The sequence below is a fragment of the Poecilia reticulata genome, chromosome 10 (genome assembly GCF_904066995.2).
Source record: "Poecilia reticulata chromosome 10, P_reticulata-male-v2, whole genome shotgun sequence".
NCBI classification, from domain to species: Eukaryota; Metazoa; Chordata; class Actinopteri; order Cyprinodontiformes; family Poeciliidae; genus Poecilia; species Poecilia reticulata.
The window spans coordinates 29,432,307-29,453,005 of NC_088839.1; the positions used below are offsets into that span (position 1 = coordinate 29,432,307).

The 20,699-nt window shown below is 38.2% G+C and overlaps 3 protein-coding genes across 4 annotated transcripts in view; 1 reads left to right on the forward strand and 2 right to left on the reverse strand.

Moving 5' to 3' along the window:
• afg2a (AAA ATPase AFG2A) overlaps positions 1–2,188 on the reverse strand; it is a 110,298-nt gene extending 108,110 nt beyond the window's left edge. Inside the window, exons 1-3 of one of the 2 annotated variants that reach the window (XM_008421144.3) lie at positions 1,939–2,187; positions 1,195–1,319; positions 649–806 (exon numbers count right to left, since the gene is read on the reverse strand). In XM_008421144.3, coding sequence (XP_008419366.1) covers positions 649–806; positions 1,195–1,319; positions 1,939–2,167 — 512 coding nt within the window. In that variant the 5' untranslated portion in view covers positions 2,168–2,187. Of the gene's footprint in view, positions 1–648; positions 807–1,194; positions 1,320–1,938 lie in introns of both variants that reach the window. The other variant, XM_008421145.3, reaches the window with a different exon arrangement.
• Positions 2,189–2,808: 620 nt separating this feature from the next.
• Positions 2,809–11,727, forward strand: nudt6 (nudix (nucleoside diphosphate linked moiety X)-type motif 6). The gene is made up of 5 exons (XM_008421143.3): positions 2,809–3,121; positions 4,241–4,444; positions 6,067–6,122; positions 8,030–8,084; positions 9,861–11,727. Exons 1-5 carry the CDS (start codon positions 2,893–2,895, stop codon positions 10,235–10,237), a joined length of 921 nt encoding a protein of 306 aa, XP_008419365.1. The 5' UTR covers positions 2,809–2,892; the 3' UTR covers positions 10,238–11,727.
• Positions 7,636–20,629, reverse strand: fgf2 (fibroblast growth factor 2). The gene is made up of 3 exons (XM_008421142.3): positions 17,948–20,629; positions 13,588–13,691; positions 7,636–11,408 (listed from the first exon to the last, which is right to left on the reverse strand). Exons 1-3 carry the CDS (start codon positions 18,123–18,125, stop codon positions 11,223–11,225), a joined length of 468 nt encoding a protein of 155 aa, XP_008419364.1. The 5' UTR covers positions 18,126–20,629; the 3' UTR covers positions 7,636–11,222.
• Positions 20,630–20,699: the final 70 nt, after the last annotated feature.

The window sequence follows — 20,699 nt, forward strand, 5'->3', positions numbered from 1 at the left end:
CTTCCTTCTTTGTGTCATTATTTGTGCACAATATTTTCAATGAAACGTGGAGTCGCTCACCTCAGGGAGAAGCTTAATTTTAAAAATCATTATTTCACTTTGTCAGTCAGGGGAGTAGATGCTATAAAAACAATATGATTGTTTTATATAATGTTATATGGAATTGAAAGAAGTACTTATAAGTCCAAATTTAAATTAAAACTGCAGTTATATGTTTTTACCAGCAGATGGAAGCATTTACTCAAAAAACCAAACTGAAGATGACTAAAGTATTTCTGCCTTTGTGTCCAAGATTCAGTTTTCAGGAAAATATGATCCTAAATATTTTAACTACTTTCTTCGTTTATTTTGAAAGACTCGAAGCTCCATTTCACAAATGTGGCCAAATAACGTCTAGTTTACAAATATGATGATTATTTACAATGAAATCTGAAATCAGTCACGTAACAATTTATAAATAAGAGATGGTGCTAAAAATATTCAAACCTAACATCAACACAATAGATTTTACGTGAGGAGCTGACATCCCCAATCTGCAAAAAATAAAAAAAAGGGAAACCTCCCCCACTAAGGGCCTCAGTTAAAGATCCCGACAAATAAAAACCAAGTGGACCTTCTGCTTTCTGTGACTGTGTTGTAAAAAATTACCGATTAGAGAGAACCAACTCCTCAATCTGGACCACAGGACCCGTTACCGGGTGCAGCATCACCGCCTCCCCTGGCTTAACCCTCAGATTGGTCAGAGCACATTTCTGAAGGCCAACTTTTTCACCTGGAAACGATGCAACAGGCCAACCCAAACACACCTGAACAGCAGTAAACAGGATCAATGATGCTTGGAAGGTTTCAAAGCTGAACAGAATGTCCAGAGAGTCAAATTACATCATTTATCCAAGTGAATATTATTAAGTATATATATAGTAGCAAATAAGATGCAGGATGTTATCTTATACATTTACAAAGCCAAAATAATCAGTTCTTTATTTAAGTCAAAAGTAACAAAATGCCTTTCCTTCATTTAAACAGAAACCAGCTTAAAGAAGAAGAAATGCAGAAACAAAACTGGATGGTTTTCAATATTTTACCTGCAATTTTAACACTCTGAGCAAGAGGACATTAACATAAAGTAAAGTACAGTTTTTCTCAGATGTTTTCCTAAACTATTTATGACTCATTTAAAAATATAGAGGTTACCTCCTGTTGTCCCGATGGACTCGTCAGCAGGACCGGTCTCCCAATACAAACACCGGCCGACTTCATAGAACTGAGGCTCAGCTGGGCTAAAGTCTGTCTGCAGCTTTTAGGGGTTTTATCGTCAGCTAGAAGGGGAAAAAGAGGAAAAAAGTTGAGTGTTTGCATTAAAGAAGAAACTACTAAATACATATACAATCAGTTTTTTTACTAGGAGCCTGTAGAGACTGATACAGATCAAATTTTAGAGCTGAACCTAATATATTAAAATCATTTTAATATAAATAAAAGTAAAAGTCAAGATTGTCAGAAAAATTTACTTTGCTTTTAATTCTTTTAATGCAGCAGAAATATTTGGTACTTGGACACTTTTTACACCACATTTTCCCTCCGACTTAAGTTTCCCTAAATATGCTTGAACATACTTTGAATAGCAAACTCTTTTATCAATGACTTTATGGTTTACCAAACACAGGACAACACTTTGCTCTGCAGTCTTCACAATGGCTGTAAACGCCATTACACCTGTATGCTAAAAAATCATGTCAAGGCATGTTATGTTACGTTAGTAGTGTGTTATCTATGTTATTTTTCGTGAAATAAAATATATTCTTCCACGGGTCCAACAGGAAGAGCGTCTTTCAGCATCAGATCAACCGCATCCTCACTCTACAAATACCTCCATTTTCTCATCAGTTTGCATTAACATTAGCTGTTACAGATCAGACGCCTGGTCCAAATGTCCACCTTTTTCTATGAAATCCATAACAGAGAATGAGTTGCAGTCGGGACTTCTGCAGCTTCCTCCATCAAGTCCAGATATTTGCAGGATGCAGGACTCATCCTTCTGAAGCAGTGAATTATCTCCCTCACTCGTTCTTTTTGATTTGCTCTTATTCTTCTTGGAAGACATGATTACAGTATAAATATGCTCCACGTGAATCTGGCGGCATGTGTATACATGGAGCGGAGACATCAACTTCCTGGTTAAAGGTTAGTCCCGCCTCTTTTTACCGTAAGAACACTGAAGTAATGGGCCACCTTTTTGCAGTAGCTGTGTGGTCATTTCTGTGTGTACAAATCCAATCCAATTAAACAAAAATAAGAGTAATTTCTTATTAATGTGTTTTGTTTTTATTTAAATAACAACTTCACACAAATATTAGCAAGTGGAGTGGCTCCAGCTCAAAACTCCATTGAAATAGCATTATTATTTTAGATAGTCTTCGAAATCGACTTTTTAAAACTAAAATAAGATATGCTAATGGTATTTAAAGCACCTTTAATCTACAGCCTTATATTCGGGATGACCCTAATATCACATATATCTTTATTTTTTGTACTTTAAAACAGTTATTTAGAATTTTTGGTTAGCCTGTTTAAGCTACAGTGGACACTCAGTCCGTAGCGCTCTATGCAGACATTTATAACATTACTTTAGGATAGTTGATATATTTAAAAGCCGAATTGTAAAATATTACGTCAAGAATATTTAACAACCAATTTTATAGGCAAAATAACGATAACAGACATTATGATAAGAGTTTTGCTGCAAGCATGTGAAGTTTACCTAGCTTCCCCATGCACATTTAAACTGATCATTATGGTTTTTATGCAATATCCAGTTTGGACTTTATGCAACTGTACTGAATATGATGCTAACATGCCGGTGTTGAAGTGAAGACATTTAGTCTCTGCAACATGACCACCTATGCCATCCTATCCAGACTGTCCCCTCTGCTCAGAGGCCGGTTCGGCTGTAAAGTTCGGGCGATTTCATGCGCTGTCACCTGCTCTCAGCTCCACAAAGTGGAGGGACCCGGCGGTTTGACGGGCAAAGTGGACCGGTTCGGTGGTGTGACAGTGAACCTAGCTGAGGTCGGACTGCCGGTGGACATAAGCGAAGATGCATTCAGCAGATTGCTGAAAGGTTTGTTGTCCTGGAATCATCTTCAACGACAAAATTAACTCAAATATAATTGAAATGCCACATCCATGAATGAGCTGAGACCCATTTAAGACATGCAAAGACAGGTTCCATGTTTTTATCATAGTGTGTTTACTACTGCAAATGTTTGCACGCAAAGGTACGAGTGACTCTGGGAACACGGTGTCCTAAAATCGGTCCTTAAAAACAGTCACTTTAATTAAATTATTGAAATACAGAATCAACTCTACAGCAAAACAATCTATTTCCAGTTTAGTTCTAACTGAACTAGAGTCAGTTCAGTTCATTTCAGCAAAATCTAATATATAACCAGCTTCACATCTAATTTGGTCAAGTCTTAATTCAGCTCTCTGAAAAATACCAACCGGGAAAACAGTTGCTCACTTTTAATAGTCAATAAAGAGTAAATAAAGTCCAACTATGTGAAATCTAAACTCACTACTGCGACGTTTCTGTGAATATGTTTCCTCAGATTTCTGTCAAAGAACATTAATGAACATAAAACCTCACTAAAACTAAATCACTAAAACCACAGCAGGTTACAAAATGTAAAAAAAAAAAATTAAAAAATACTTTTTATCCAAAAGGGAAATGAAATGTTATAACCGATGTCATCCAAGTACCTTCAAAGAGTCACTGTGGATGGTTATGCTGTGAACAGGATGGATCACCGGCAGCAATCAGTCTTGCAACAAATCAAATCTGAAGAGGCCTCTGCTTGAAGACAGTTGCTATATGATTTTTTAATGGCTGCTCTGTCATGCTAACAGCTCAACGTCTGGACAGCAGAGACAATATTCCACAGTCACACATCACTTCAGTTCTTCTCAAGTACTGCTAATCCACCTCATTTGCTTGCAGTGCCATGCTGATAGAGCCATGCTGTTAGATACAATAGTTTCATCATAATCTTTAACCTTAGTTCCACAAAATATTATGATAAATTGTTATCATGATTTCCTACCCCTTATCACTGGTGTTAAAATAGCTAATCAAAAGTTTAATAAAGAAGGCTGCGAATGCTTGACAAGGCGTTGCTGGTAGTAAAAGCTCAGTTTAAGTTGTGGATTCTTGGTGATCCCTGATATCTGAACTCTCCAGACTCTCTGGCCCAGTGGAAAGCTGAAGGGAAGATGGCGGTGTGGCTACAAGTTCCCATCTCACTGAGTCGATGCGCCGCCGCAGCAGCGACTCACGGCTTCACTTTCCATCACGCCAAAAGCGACCACAGCATGCTGGCTCTGTGGCTGGGAGAAGGAGAAAGCAGGCTGCCGGGGTTTGCTACTCATCAGGTTGGAGTGGCAGGTAGGGATTTAGACCCCAGAACTCTTTTTTTATAGTGAGAAAATTAATCAATACTCCCTCATTTCTAAATTAATGTGGGTTAGGAAGTCCCACGCCAAAGCAAAAACAAATATTCTGATTTGTTTTTATTTTTTAATCCATTGTATTTTTGTAATTTCAGCTTTATGAAATAATTAATGTAAGTTATGGTTGACAGTTTTATGATTGTCCAGCAGAGGGCAGAGTGACTTTATTGTCTTTACTAAAGGGTAGCATGTCAGAACATGTCCAGAGCATCCTCTTGGAACAAAAATCCCCTTTTTGTTGCCAAAAACTGGAACAAAATTCTGTTGGAAAAAATAGTTTCCAACAAAACAAAAGTGCCATTTAAATATGAAACACTAAAGAACCCAAAATACAAAGATTTGCATGTTGTGATTCTTGTTTTCATTCCTGCCTCAGGGCTTGAGGTCTACTAATGATAGCCTCCCTGAACAGGCCTCCTCCTGCATCATATGGCACAAGAACCGAGGATGACATCAATTTCCACTTCCAAGTCCAAGTCGAGCTTTTAGGACAGCCCATCCATCTTTACACATGTGTGACATTCATTCAGCGCGGCCCGTCCTGCGCAGTCAGACGGAGTCACCGGAAAACACGGTGGCTCGTTTTCCTTCCTCCTCCTCCGCCTCCTTTATTCTGTCATCAGCAGCACATTGCTGCTTCTCTTAGTCATAACCTGCAAGGAAAACAGAAACCTTCTCAGGGAGGACAAAAAATGTTAAACATTAAATTTGGACATTGACATCAGTCTCAATAGTTGAGTCACTCAGTCTTTTTGGCTCCAAAAATATTAAGATGTTTTTCCAGTATTTTTCACAAATTACATGTCTGTGTGTATTAGTATTACAACTTCTGTCTCTGGAGTTGCTTTGGTGTTTTGTAGGTTTGAAGCTAGCTGGCTTTCTTAGCTGATTAATAGAATAGGTGACTGTTGAAGGAAAGAGATGAGGTCCCCCCCCCCGCCTACTATCTTTCCTTCATCTTCAGGACCAGAAAACAAAAATTACCTTATTAAAATAATAACTTGCTTCCCAGTTAGTGTTTGATTGATTGTTTGATGGATTTATGGATGGATTTAATGAAACTAGAGTGAAACTAGAGCGAAACAGAATCAACGTTGGTGGTTGTGAACGGATGCAGTGATGTAGAAACGGATGTAAAACAGAGCATAGAAATGCAACCTTTAGACATTCGGTTCATTTTTTCATCCTTTGGTGGTGATGAACATGCATCTTCACCAGGGCGGCAGCTAATGATTATTTTAATAATCAATTTTCTATTGATATTTAATCACTTAAGGATTTTTTATACAATATTAGACATACTAATCATCACTTGATGGTGAGTTGGAGGGATTCCTGAACTGAACTGAAATGATCTGGTTTGATGTGACTGAAACTCAAAGTGCTGAAAGGTTGTTGACTTTGCAGGAACTCAACTCTCTTTGATAAAATCTCCCAAAAACCTTCCAGCAAATATTTTCTCACAGAAGCTTCTTTCTTACTTAGCAGCAAGGAGGAGTCAAATGTTCTTACCGTGTTTAAAATTAACAAGTGATTATGCTCATTTCTGTGTCATAGGTGCGGTCCTCGATGAGTCCACTGGGAAAGTTCTGGTTGTCCAAGACAAAAATAAGGTAAATCCCCTGATAGATTAAACCTTTTTCTAAAAGCAGTCAGCCAAGCTTTTATCTTTTTAAAATGCTCTAAAATTGCAGTTCAGGCTTTAAAAGTTATGTTGAGATGCACCAATCTGTTTTTCTGGCTGATTTTTGGCAGGATTTGAACATAAAAAAGAGAAAAACTTGCTTCAGTTTATTTGAAAGAGACAAAAGTCTTGAATCCAACTTAAAATAGACTTAAAATGGTCTGAGTTTTGAGTTTGATGCAATTCATAAACGGAGAAAAAAAGTCATATTTTTCAGTCTCTGATCTGCCGATTCCAACCTCTGAAATATTGATCAATACATCTGCAACTATTAAAAATCACTAGAACACAACTTCATGGATTCTAACTAAATAATATGTTTCTAATATGAAACTAGAAGTCCAGCAGCACAGACTAGCATTAATGTCTGTGCAAGTTTCACCAGGACCACGATTCAGGCCTTGAGGTAATTAGTAAGAAAAATGAGCCAGAAAATCACAGATATCCTGTCGTTGCTAAAAATGCAGATGATTAGCCCTGTTTATTTATTGACCTGTGTTGGTTGTGTTTATCCAGGCTGGGGCTGGATGTCCTCCCAGACATTAGGCTCCTTCAAAATCTCACTTTGCTCCAAGAAGCAAACAGCCTGTTTACATGAGCTCAATGTGTGCTGCACATTGAGCTCTCTTAGGTCCTCAGTCCACAGCTCCCACTGCTTCAGGAGTTTTAATGGGACTCTTTCAAAATCATTCCTGCAAAGCTATGAGTGCATTTCCTGTCTGATAGATAAGGTCTCCTCCAACATGGAGAAATCATTGCAAAATGCAGTTCTTAAAAAATTAGTCATCCTATAAAGTTTATGAGAGCGAAACAGTTAGATTTAGTAGAGCCCATAACATTGATCAGATTTTAATTCATTGGATCCACTAGAAGCAGAGAGCTACATTGTGAAAACCATAATCATCATTTGCCTCTCTTTGTGCATTTATGGAGCTCTTCTTGTTAACTTCTGTCTGAACTGAACTCTGAGTTTCTGCACCTGTCCCTTTATAGGGGAACTATTGTGCAAAATTCACATTTTGTACATTTTTATACTTCCATTTGGGTTTATACTGCTTCCAAAAACAGAACATTAATATTGATGATGTGAACGTCTGACTGCAGACGTATTTAACTACAGAGTTTAAGGATGAACCTAGAGGTGGAAAAGTGACTCAACTCTTTTATCTCTTCCTCTCCTCACTGAGCCGCGATTCCTGGAATGAGGTATTTAATCCAGGTCCTTTGGCAGTAGAAAGCTCCCAGGAGGCTGAATGAGTTCATCAAGAGTTGTGGATTTACTGGAAAGAAACTGAGACGTCATAGCTTCTCCATCGGCGCAAACAATGACCGATCGATTCCTGAATTATGTAAAGGTTACTGTTGTGTAATTTACCAATAATTTCCTGGTGGATTTGGTGTTGGATGCGTGACAGCGATCAAGCTCTGACACAAACATACAGTCAAGCAGTACAGAATCTCTTTATTTCTGATAACACAATGCCTGTTACCAGCTTTACATGAAAATAAAGGCTACGGTGCTTTAGTGATAGTCACAAAAAACAAAGAGGTAACTACAAAAATACACTTAGACGTCATAATTTAACCAGCAGCATACTGTTATTAAATATCAGAGTGTGGTGAAGCAGCTTCATCAGTTGCTGCAGTGCAGTTAAAGAACATTTCCCCTTCCGGTGTGTTCATCCGCGCTGATGTGAGCTACAAAATACATGTGGAGTATTTATGGAGAGAAGCAGGTGATTCTATGTTTATGATGGTTTCTGTCTGCGATTCATTTCCAGCAGCGGCGTTTTGTCACGACTCCTGTAAAATGTCAGATTTCTTCTTTGATTCCAGACCAAGAACACCTGGAAGTTTCCTGGCGGCTTATCCGATCCAGGAGAGAATATCGGTGAGCGTCTCACTCGGCAGAAAAAAAAAACAAAACTACTACAGTACATCTAACTAAATCCATTAAAGTGTAACATATACATTCATTTATCTGTACAAAATATGACACATGATATATCTTGTTTCTCCCACTGGAACATTTTAAAAGCAGCGTTAAAAGTATTTACATGATTCCACACAAAAAGCAGCGTCATCCAAAAAAATAAAATCTAAATATATGTCTCTTTTATTTTTCTCCCCAGCCGTATAAACATATTTATAAATGTCAGGATTCTTTAGTTGTCCCCGTTACAGTTCTGTGTAGAAGTCTTAACTCAACCCTCATTTCTATATATGTTGCTTCCAAGCAGATCAAGTTACCTGGAATCACTGGAAGAGATCCAGGTTAATAATTTATACGTGTTTCTTTGGACCCTGGTTGCTTTTTCACTCATGGGTGAGTAGAAGTCAATAAACATGTTCAGTGGACTTGAACCGCCTTAAATAGCAGACCGACACAATGTACTAAAGCATCATCAGCTGAAGAAGAGAGAGGCGACCGCTGAATACTTGTTCCTCAGCAGCCATCAAACTCAGGGCCCAATCATTTATTGTCAGGAGACAGAATGTTTCACCAATTTGATCAACTTTTGAAAAAAATGTAAGTATTAATAGAAAGATCCCAATAAATAGATAAACAGAAGAAAAGGAAGAGAAGAAATATATGATTGAGCTCTAAATGGTGGAAAACCCAAAGGTGATGATCTTTTCAAAAATAATCCTAAACAGTGAATCTCCTTCATTGGTAGCGAGGGTCTCAAAGAAACCTTTATTTTAAAATAACTCTAACGGAGAACAAAATGAAGAAGAGCCTTTCTCTGTTAGTTGTTCGTTACCATTGAACCTATTGAAGTTTATGGCCCTTGGAGTCCTCAGTCATAAATACCAGGTCTGATATAGAGTAAATTGATATTTTGGAGATTTTTAGCAATAGTTATTAATTTACATTTGCCTCAGTGGGTCCTTGGCTTTGTGACACAGGAAATGCAGTTCATCAACCATTAACCCTGAAAGCTCTTAGCAGGCCGTCCCGACTTTAGTTCCTGGCCAATTCAGTCTGAAAAACAGGATTCAAAACGTAACCTGTCACAGTTCACCTAGTTTCAGCCACAGATTCTGAGCTACAAGTCGTATGTCAACTTCAGCCTGTAAGGGTCACCTTTCCTGCTTTCTCACATAGTTTAGTGAAACTGTAAGTGGAGAAAAGTGAAGAATAGTTATTTGGAAAAATTTACTTTATTTCAACTATGAGTTCAAAGATTCCAGCCACAAAATAAGATTGCTTTAAATAAAATTATTGAAATGATTTAAATAAAAGCCATTTTTATGATATTTTCTGTATTTTATCTTTTTTTAAGGAAAATTAAGGGGGGAAAAAATAACTTAAAATCGGAATCCGATTTCAGACATTTTATTATCAAGCTGTACCGTCCAGTTTGAATACATGCAGCATGAAATATCCAAATGTTATTGTTTAACCTTTTTAAGGGGTAAAAGCCTCAGTTGGGAGCATTATTCCCTCACACCATGATGGTGAGGTAGGAAGATTGGACTGACAAACGAGTGAAAAAGCAACCAAGCTCCAAAATAAAGAGATCTGAAATCCCTGGAGAAAAAGTGATCAAGACCACTTTTAAAGATTACAATAATGTCTGACTGGCAGAAAGCAAAGCGTAAAGAAATGGGGTGGTTTGAAACTTTTGCACAGTGATATAAACGTGTAGCCAATCTCCCTCAGGTTCCACTGCTGTTCGGGAAGTGTTTGAAGAGACGGGGGTGCGCTCCAAGTTCAGGTCCCTGCTCAGCATCCGGCAGCAGCACCGGCACCCGGGCGCCTTCGACATGTCGGACATGTACCTCATCTGCCGGCTGAGCCCGCTCACCTACGACATCAACTTCTGCCCGCATGAGTGTCTGCGCTGCGAGTGGCTGAGTGTGAGCGAGCTGGCCGAGACCAGCAGCACCACGCCCATCACGGCCCGCGTCGCCCGGCTGCTGCTGCACGGTCTGGAGCACGGCTTCGACAAGATCGACCTCACCATGGAAGAGCTGCCGGCCGTCTACTCTGGGATGTTATACCAGCTGTACCACAGACAGCTTCCTGCTAAATCCTAGAGCTCAGCTGGTGCTTTAATGCCCAGTATGAACCGGGACTCTTTAGGTACTGCAGATTCTGTAGTTTTCACTTACTCAGGATTAGGGCTGCAGCTAACGATTATTTCAGTAATTAATCAACTAATTGATAAAAAAATAAAATATTTAACCATTTAAACCTTTTATTAATACTCTTTTAAAATACATTAATTCAATTCCTTTTTAAAATAAGAAAATAAAAATGTTATTGACTAAAAAGTAATAACATGGCTTTCCTTTAGTGAATTTAAACTGGGTGAAGTTAAAACTATGCTACTTGAGAAGTTTTGGGAAAAAATATTTTCAGACAAAGGTGTTTTCATCTTAAATGACAATTTTATATATGTTACAGTTTTGGCTTAATTACTACTCTGAGTTTTTTGTTTTTTTTTCAGCAAAATTGCCTTTTTTGAGTCGGTGTACAATTGATCGATTACTGAATTAGCTGACGATTGTTTCAAAAATCGATTAATCACAATTAATGACAATTAATCGGATTAATCGTTTCAGCCAATCTCAGGATTAGGTTTTGTTACTGCTGCTGAAACACATTGTGGTGGTTGATATAACATGCATTATTTATTATACAAGGTATTAAATCTTTAATTTAATGCTTTCTTTCAAATTTAAATCAGTTAAACTGACTCTGATTTTGCACAAATTCTGTTACATAGATAAGAGATGGTTTTAAAAGCTCATTTTTATCTATTAAATGTGAATATGTAGCAGTCTGGAAGTGTTCCTGCTTTTTGGCTCTAGGTGCTGAATAGCTGCTCTCTGTGGACTAAACCTGGAGCAAAGCATTTAAATATGTGGTAGCGTTTGGATTTAAAGCTGAATTAATCACACATGTTCCAGAGGAAGTAGTTGGATTGTCACAGCTGTTTTAGGAAAAGCCAATCCAACACTGTGGTCATTGGCTTCACATTATCCCAAAGACGTTGCTCTCTCTCTCTCTGACACCCGGTTAGCACTTTGCCGACATTGGAAGAAAGAGAATGGCCTTCTGACCCGGTCCGGTTTTGCTCCCGGACTTGTACTGGCCAGTCCTCTTCAGCGCCACGTACATGTTTGGGTACTTCCTGGAACGGTAGGTGTTGTAGTTGTTGCTCTCAAGTCTCTCAAGGAAGTAGCACTCGTCTGTTGGTCGTCTCTGCAGAAAAAGGGACAGAGCATCGTCATGTTGCTGAAGTTTAATCTCAACAAAACCACTTTGTTTCTGTTGAGTTTTTTTTTTTGCATGTTCCTTTGTAGTAAAATAATTTTAAAACTAAACCAAGAAGGAGAAAATGTAAGCTGGTTCCTTGTGTTTTTGCATCTTTTCTTTATTGATTGAATTATAGATTAATTGGGGAGGATCCAGGAACATGAAAGTTTTATTTTAATTATTAATTGCTTGTCTGTTCATCTGAATGGAAATGTAACTGAATAATTAAAGATGACAAAAACAAAATTAAATGAAGCCACACAAATTGTTCTGTAATAATTTACCTTTTGTCAGTTTTGAAAAAAAGATCAAAGAGTTTTCATTGCAACCTGACTTTGCCATTTCATAGTAGTGGTTTATGTTGCTAACAGCTATTATTGCTAAAACAATGGCTCCCATAAGTTTGCTCTGGAAAATGTCGACCACAAAATGATTTCCAAGAGCTCAAACGCTCCCAACTCAAAGTCTTGGTCTTTCTCGCAGCTTGAATAAATACGAAACATGTCTTGACATAAATGCAGTAAATAAACCAGTTCATATTTAAAATTGTTTGGGGACACTTTTCACTGTTTGGACAGGAGCCTTTTTCTTCTGATTCAAATTTTCCGTCATTCAGTAAAGATTGTAATGAGATGAAATTACAGAGAAGTTTTAAAATTTAGACACAAACAATAGTCAGGCTGGACATCGTCTTGGGAGGCAACCGCTCATTATGAGGAGGAAATGCCAATTTGTAATTATCCAGTACAAGGTTTCACAACCACCAGGCTCGTAAATCACCACCACTTTGCACTTTCAGTGCCACTGGAAGCAGCAAAGCAGCAGTATTTGCCTATTTACATCAACGTTTGGGAGATTATCACAGATATATCAGCTTAGTGTGAAACAGCATTTCAGAACCTGGTTAACAATGTGCTTACATTTGTTGAATTCATTAATTTAGCCCAGGAAAGTTTAGAAAAGAGAACATTTCTGGGGCTTAGAGGGAAGGTTTAAGAGATGCCTAACGTCTTAATGTTAGAACTATGTTATAAAGATTTAAAAGGATCTGGAGAAAGCTTTGTAAAAGAGACTAGGCTAAAATAAAAGTTTAATGGTCCCCAATGAACAACCAGCGCTGAACAAATACAGTCCTTCAACAATTTTTATTTTCAGTTTCAGACACTTTAAAGTAGCAAAAAAGAACACATGTAAAGGTATTCATGTAAAAAGCATGAACACTTAAAACGTTTTTTTTTTAAATGATTTCTTTTTTTGGATGTTTCCCTCACCCAAAAAGACTGAAGTGTTTAACAGAGATTGGGTTGAATGGTTTATGTTTCACTTTTATCCACACCATTGTCTAGTACATATCTGTCTGTGTTGTTGTGATCAGCCAGTTGCACAATGTGACCCTTATACACACATTTTAAACAGAAATGTCAGGTTTCTGAAAAGTATGTTTATTATAATCACCCAGATTCTGTAATAACTAACTGTGTGCTGGCACTAGATAATTCTTCTTCACCCCACATGTGGCTTCTGTCTGTTCTGATGAGACATTACCTATTAGCATTAAGAAGTCCCTGATCTTTAGGTAGGAACTGAACCGGTCAAGTACCCCACAACTTTCTCCTGGCCCTGTCTGCTGTGCTCTTTGGTCTTCACTAATGTTCACTAACAAACCTCCAAGGTTTATTTTCTAACCTTTTGAAAATGAATAGTTATCTGTGCTAATTGTGCTGTTGTTACATAAAATCATAAATAAAATGCGCTAATGTAACAAAATGGAAAAAAGCTGAACGGTAGTCAGCTCTTCATTTATACCTGCCTTTTCTGCAGGTTTAACAATCTGCATTTTTAAAGGTAATGAACTTCTATTTATATGCTTGTCACATATTTAAATGCTTATTTTCCTTCCCCGTCTAATCTCCTTGGAAAGGAAAACTAAACTGAATAAAATTGTTATGGCATTTTAAACCATGAGATGTGATTACCTGGACTTAACAAAACAAGACTAAATAACTCAGACAAACTGTTTAGACTTCGTATAAAAACATTTTTCGATTATTTAATTACATTATCAAGATAACTAAGTGATTTTGTATGAAACAAACATGACGTCTGTAAAGAGATAGCCACTCACCGCTCCAAACAGACGTCCATCTCTGTTCATCGCCAGATAACGGTTCGCACAAACTCCTTTGATGATCACCTCTCCCACTGAGGTCGCCTGTAGCTGAAGCTTTACTGCAGACCAAGATAAAAGTTTATTTAAATTGAGTAAACAGAAACCATTTGTACTTTCAAAGTGGAATGTCTAAACACAGAGAGAGAGAGAATGAGCGATTTGTTTACTGAATTAAGAAAAACATAAGAGTGCATTTTCAGATTCAAACTGAATGCTCTCCATTTCCTTCAAGATTATCCATGTTGGCCACAAGAGACACAAATAATGTGGAGGATAGATATATCTGAGGAATCACAGCAGTAAACATGATCATAAAGTAAAAAAACCAAAACAACTATCCAATCACAAGACCCTGGAGATGAAGATTCTCTTTACTGTGATTTTTTGATGCAACCAAATGCAACTTATTGTTGCCTCTAAATAACTGAATTTTGTTTGTTTCTGCAGTTGTGTTTGAAACACATATGAGAAGGGCTTAAACTTAAAATAAATGTATATTTTAAGTTTTAAGCAAAGAAAATTTGTTTGGTTTTTTCAGAAGAAAAAAACTAATTTCTTTGGTTTTATCAAAATTTCTCAAATACCATAAGTGTCACACTTTTTACCCAAAACATATATAGACATATAACTGAATGTCAGTGTATACTGTATGTTTAAAGTTAATTAGACCATCCTAAAATGTTTGAATACTAATCTATGACTTGCTCTGTACAGTGGCGCAGTTGGTAGAGTTGTTGCCTTGCAGCAAGGAGGTTCTGGGTTTGATTCCCGGTCTCTCTGGTTTGCAGAAAGACCGGGTTTGCATGTTCTCCCTGTGCATGCGTGGGTTTTCTCCAGGTACTCCGGTTTCCTCCCACAGTCCAAAAACATGACTGTCAGGTTAATTGGCCTTTCTTTCTAAATTGCCCCGAGGTGTGAATGTGTGTGTGCATGGTTGTTTGTCCTGTGTGTCTCTGTGTTGCCCTGCGACAGACTGGCGACCTGTCCAGGGTGTACCCTGCCTCTCGCCCGAAACGTTAGCTGGAGAGGCACCAGCAACCCTCCCGACCCCATTAAGGGACAAGGGTGCAAGAAAATGGATGGATGGATGGACTTGCTCATTCCCTGGGATATAAGTATGATGGAGACAGATGTCTTGTTGCTGCTCTTTAAAACAAGAAAAGTCACAAGTACAATTTAAGAAAATTGTTCTTAAAAATGTAAACTGTGGAAAGACAACAGGAAGACTTGTTATCTTTCTATGGCATGATGGGACAAGTATCCTGTAGTAAGGAAGGTACAAACAAACTAACTGATGTCTTTGGGTCTCCCAAGTCAAGAGATATTTATGGCAGCCAGCTGCTGGTGGAGGATCTATAATGCTGTGGTCCTGTTTGTTTTGTAAAGGTGGTGGGAACCCTCTTAGAGTGCATGACATTATGAACTCGTTGAATGATCAGGGCAACTAGAATAAAACCCTGGCGGACTCTGCCAGAAAACTTAAAGTCTGTTGTTAAATCAACACAGAAATGGTACACCAGACACAAAACTATCCTTATTCAGCCATTATTCAGAATAGAAACTGTATGGGAGGAGCTGAAAAAGGCTTACTGGAGCACCCAGGATGACCTGGAGAAGGGATTTGCAACCTGTGGCTCTGGACTCATAAGCGGCCCTCTGGACCTTCCACATTAACTGTGGCCAAAACCAACTACGGTTGACCCCGGCCTAGTAACGGTTCAGTATTCTGGGATTTTTCCATGGACTGTAACTTTGAACTATTAATGTGGGGAATTTGCCTTTTCGTATATATTTTTTCTAAAATATTCTAAATAATATGCAACTTGGCTGACAGTGGCTCGTGTTTAGAAAGCAGCCAATCCGTAAATACCATTTGTTCCCCTTGGTGCTGATTGACTGTTCTCCCAAGAGCGAAGATAAGTAAGACTGTTAGTTTCTGTGGTAGTGCTAAGAGCTTCCACTGTTTGTATTAATGCATATTAAGGTACATCTGGTGTTTGAACTATTAAACTAAGCAGTTATAACCATTTTTAGAGAAGTCCCAAATATTTGCAGATTATATCAGAGGTTCACTGTTATGTTTTCAAATGTACATATAATAACAAATGTAGATGTTAGCAGTTTTCTCTCTGAATAATTTGACAACAGAATGACAAAAAATGACCAGTATTTTTGAAGTCTATTTTTTTGTTAGTTTGGAAAATATGTGATTTTTAATCCCATAAGAAAAAGTATCTGTTGTCTATTTTCAATGTTTTCCTTTATTTCAAAACTTAAAAATAGAAATGTTTGTTCTTTAAAAATTACAAAAAAAATCTTTCTTGAGGATTTTTTTTTGGTAATTTTTCATTAGTGCAAAATTTGCTTTTGGTTTGTAAAGAGTGCAGAGAATGTGTGGAGGGCTCACTGTATGACCATCACCAGAGATAATATTACACAGTAACATGTCCAAGATCTGTTGCTGGCGAACACGGCTAATCCCCCTTATTTGCTTTGGAGCTCCTCCTCTTTAAATCTCTGTCTGGCCGTATGGTCAGAAAATGGAGTCGGGATATGAACCTTGCCCGATATGATTGATGGAAGAGAGGATTTGAACTTTCCCTTCTTTGTTGTCTTTCATTCTGCTGTGCATTCATGAAGCGTCCTTATAAACTAGTATGGGATTTCAGGCATTTTGTTTTTACTTTTGAGAGGCTAATCAGCTGTTCCCATCATAACAACTGTGTCAAACTAAAAATATAAGAAAAAATATCCTTTCAGTTGCACAACATCCCAAACCAGAAGGAATAACTGTCTGAAAATGCAATGCTTCAACTTAAAAAGCAAAGAACAAAAGTCTACAAACAGAAACATAACTCAACATCCTGCAATATAAATGTCTGTATGGTCCAACTTCAAGACATTTTAGGGAAGAAGACCAAGTTTCTTCCTGCTTTTCAAAAACTTCAAAAATATTATCCTATAATTATCCTATAATAATGGAGATTTTGTTTAAAATCTGTTTCGTTAAAGCCAAACAGCCTTGCTCTCTGTTCGGCCTACCACTGTGTGACATTTCATACGTAAATTAAAGTGGTGGTAATGAGCCCCAAGCACCACTGGTGACCATGTGGCAGCTTCGTCAAAACCAGATGAAAACCATCTCCACTTCCTTTTGTTTGTTAGGATAGAGACTGCTCATCTAACCAGCAGGAACCCATGTGCAGCAAACCACCAAAAAGGAAGCAGGGGCCTCATAAGATAAATTACAGGATCTGTCTTAAATTAACCCACAGTGCATCTGTCTGAAGTTAGTTAGATGGTAGGATATCTCAAGTCACAGATCAAAGAGGTGTGTTAGTCTAAATAAGGTTTGCTGCTATAGGTTTGTTTTTTACAACATATGTCCTTTACTGAAGGAGGACAGAAACCAGCGTCAAAACTGTGTAACATTTGGGATTAAAATACAGGAAATAGTCTGTGGCGACGTCCCTGTCCGAGGGTTTTGGGATGAGGAGAGCAGTATTTTGTGGATCACATGTTCTCTTATGTTTCCAGCTTCATCTGGCAGGTCTGTCAGGGTTTAACAAAAGGAGCATTGATGCAAGGAACTAAAATCACAGCAGACTATTTGAGTAAAAAGCTCAATACTCAATGTAATGAGGATTTATTCCTTTATAAAACAGTAATATTCTCCAAGAACTAAAGGACGTTTTAGAAACAATTACCAAGTGTGCAAACAATGTATTTGTTTAGCTTCTCATGGCTGACAGGTTGCCCTTTATCTTCAACAACTCTGCCAGGCATGTGTTTTCCCAGGAGGGGAAAAAAGTCCAGCTCCATGTTCTTCCTAGTCCCTCCTACTCACTAATGAAAGTTCATGACATACTTTCAAGTAATCAGTGATCTGGCTGGAAACCTTCATGGGCATCATGGTTGTTCATTCAAAATAAGCACACACACATGTTTTTACTTAAAGGTACATAAAAGCTGAGCTGACTGACTATAAATAATCTGTTATCATTTCTGATCGTCCTGATGGCTCTGAGAGAGAGAGATTTAATTTGCTGTCTTGTGTGACGTAAATCCTTCAGTGAGTGACTCAGCAGGGTCACTCACTGAAACTAAAAACATCATCCATTCAAATTCTCTGTCATTTAAAAAAAGTTTACTAATCTGGAGGTTTTATGCTTCTCCTAGGCTCTCCTTCATTAAATGTAGAATTAACCTCAATAAGCTGGAAGAGTCTCTTTCTCCTTTCATTTTCTGTTGCATATTAAAAACCTTAAAGAAGCTTTGTGCCCAAAGCAAGAAGAATGAGACTGGAAATACTTACTGTGAGGGTCGTTTTTCTCCCGGATTCCATCCACACTTCCGTCGGATTTAATCCTCAGAAAAAAGCCTCCGTTTTTACAGTACAGCCTCTTGGGGTCCTTGAAGCTCCCAGGAGGAAAGCCACCACTGGCGCCGTCCTCAGGTACAGCGGGAAGAGTTGTGATTTCTCCCGTGGCCATCTCCTCCTTTCAAGCTGCTTCCTGACAACTGCTTCGTCTCCTTCTTGAGAAGTGCAGGAGCCCCGCCGTGGCCTCCCACCTCCCACAAACTTCTCCCTCCTCCCCTTCTCCACAGCCCTTCACACAGACTGATTCCACTTAACCTCAGAGGTCAGTACTCCTGAGAAGCCCCCTCTCAGGGCGGAAAGGGCCCTTTAAGGCCTGAGAATCTTGAGGGATCAATCTGATTGGAATCATTCATTTCTCATAGTTGTAGCAGTTTGATCTGCTGCCTGTAGAGCTGGCTGCCTCTCTGGCGTACATGCAGAAGGGTTTGCATGCAGATCCTTTCAGTTCAACTCTCTTCTTGCAGTTGAAAGAGGTGCAGCTGGCTTAGATCTCTGATGAAGGCTTTCCCTTTTGGGCCTCAGTTCGCATGCGCCCTAGGAGCAACCAGACACACACACATGCACACACACACGCAATGCTCACGCCCACTAATCCTCGCCAATTTACCAGCCAACCCAGTAGAGGTTGGGAAAGGGGGACGGGCAGCTTGGAATCTGTCACTGAGGCCTCAGAGAACTGAAACCAGAACCAGCAGCAGCAGTATGTGAACAGAACCACTGTTTTCATTCATTCACTCCCAGAGCAGGAAAAGAAGGCTTAAGAAGCCATCCCAGTGACTCAGAGGGAAATTCACTCATAATAAACTATTTCTAACAGTAAGCCCAGGAACTGGCTGAGAAAAGAAAGCCTCATGTGTAACTGTTATTTTCAACTTGAAGAACAGTTTTAGGATTATACTGTTCTTCATGATGAGAAACTCATCCATGTGCTTTTTATTCTTTAGTTGATTTCAGTGCTGCAACATTCCCTTTGCAGGTCTACCTACAGAACGCTGCTGCTCATGTTCTCACTAGAACCAGGAAGACATGCACATCACCCCAGTTCCAAAGTCCTTAACTGGCTCCCTGCAGCTCAGAGGATAGACTTTAAAATACTTCTGTTTATAAAGCACTGAATGGCTTAGAACCAAAATACATTAAAGATCTGCTGTTGTTGTATCAATCTTCTAGATCACTCAGGTATTCTGGTTCAAGTGTACTCTGCAAACTTAAAAAGTAAAGGTAAAAAAGTGTTTTGTAAAAAGACTACCTAAGTATTGTGTAGCAAAACCTCAGATTTAATATTTTAAAATATCAGATGAGATCTATAGCTTTGTGCAAATTATGGTATTGTAAATATAACTAGTTACTACGCATCTCTGATTATCTGCTGTGTTTCAGTCTGTGAGGTGGATCTGAACATCATAATTAATTTCTGGCCATAAGATCCACTTGGAGTTTGGGTTTAACCTAAAAACCTGCCCCCTGGACAGACTGGCAGATATATCTGTTCCTCACAACCGAGAGGATTCTTGGAGCAATCTTCTAACATAAATACCACAATAATTAGTAAGGTTATCAGAAAAACAAGTTTTAATTTTTAAGGTTTTATATTCTTCTCTAATCCAAATATTCAGATAAAGCATAACGAGTTGCTCTGAACTTCAGGTCGGATCTGTGCCACTGCAGTTCCCCTGTCATTGCCTTGTGGTTGTCATGTCTCACTCGTCTACCTCGTCAATGTCACCACACAGAAATGCCCTGGTGGAGCCGGGGAAGCTTTTTATTTCACTGAGCTAAGTTTAGCACACATGAGGCTCTCTCACAGGAAATGGATGTTCATGCATGTCACAGCCACCGTAAACGTCTAACATACAAATAGGGGAATTCTGCATACAACAGCAATACTATAACATTACGTCACCATTGATAAGACAGTTCAAGCGTGTTCCTTAAAGTTCCCCTTTCTATTTAGCAGCTTTCAAGGGTGTAAGTGTGTTTACTTGCATACATTTATTAAATATTCAAAATATTTTTACATCAGCTAATATTCTCTTGAAAGTTTTGCTTTGAGGTAATCAGGGGTCTGCAACCTACAGCTTTGAAGCCGCAAATGGGTCTTTAGACCTTCCACAATGGCTTTGAATAACTGGCTAAAAAATGAAAAATCACTAGCTAATCTTTTTAAATTTACATAAAACAAACAGTTTTTTTAAAAACAGTTTTTCAGTTTATTCCCACAACGTGTGCATTGCATTTCCACAAAGAATGACACTAAAAGCACTTTCAATATGTTTTTAGATCTGGGTTCTTGTTGGAAACAATGTGCTTTTTTGTTTTTTTACATTTTCCATCTCACTGAAAACAATCCATCCTCATCTTTGCTAATCTTTATTTTAAATCCTAACAATGATAAATAAAATTACAATAGGCCTTCGCAGCACTTAGCTGCTCGGGCCTAATTATGTTTCATTAAAAACAACAGCAAATTTTCTACAGTAAATATTTGACTAAAGTTATAAGTTATCTGTTTTTAAAAAGTCATGTGATATTTGTGGCTCTGAACAAGTTTTATTTGGCTGGCCTGAGAGTTAAGAATAGATACTTACGTTTAAAAGATTACTGACCCCTGGACGTATTTAAATGTTTAGAAGCAAATAAAACAACAAAAAATGTCCCCCCTTGGATTTTTAAAGAACAATTAATA

What these genes read in the sequence shown, in the direction of transcription:
- nudt6 (XM_008421143.3), top strand. Translation starts at nt 2,893, where the DNA reads ATGACCACCTATGCCATCCTATCCAGACTGTCCCCTCTGCTCAGAGGC. An exon ending in TCATCAGGTTGGAGTGGCAG is followed by an intron (nt 4,445 to 6,066) that starts GTAGGGATTTAG and finishes TCTGTGTCATAG; the next exon opens with GTGCGGTCCTCGATGAGTCC. An exon ending in CGATCCAGGAGAGAATATCG is followed by an intron (nt 8,085 to 9,860) that starts GTGAGCGTCTCA and finishes AATCTCCCTCAG; the next exon opens with GTTCCACTGCTGTTCGGGAA.
- fgf2 (XM_008421142.3), bottom strand. Translation starts at nt 18,125, where the DNA reads ATGGCCACGGGAGAAATCACAACTCTTCCCGCTGTACCTGAGGACGGC. An exon ending in GGAGAAAAACGACCCTCACA is followed by an intron (nt 13,692 to 17,947) that starts GTAAGTATTTCC and finishes CTTGGTCTGCAG; the next exon opens with TAAAGCTTCAGCTACAGGCG. An exon ending in ATGGACGTCTGTTTGGAGCG is followed by an intron (nt 11,409 to 13,587) that starts GTGAGTGGCTAT and finishes CTTTTTCTGCAG; the next exon opens with AGACGACCAACAGACGAGTG.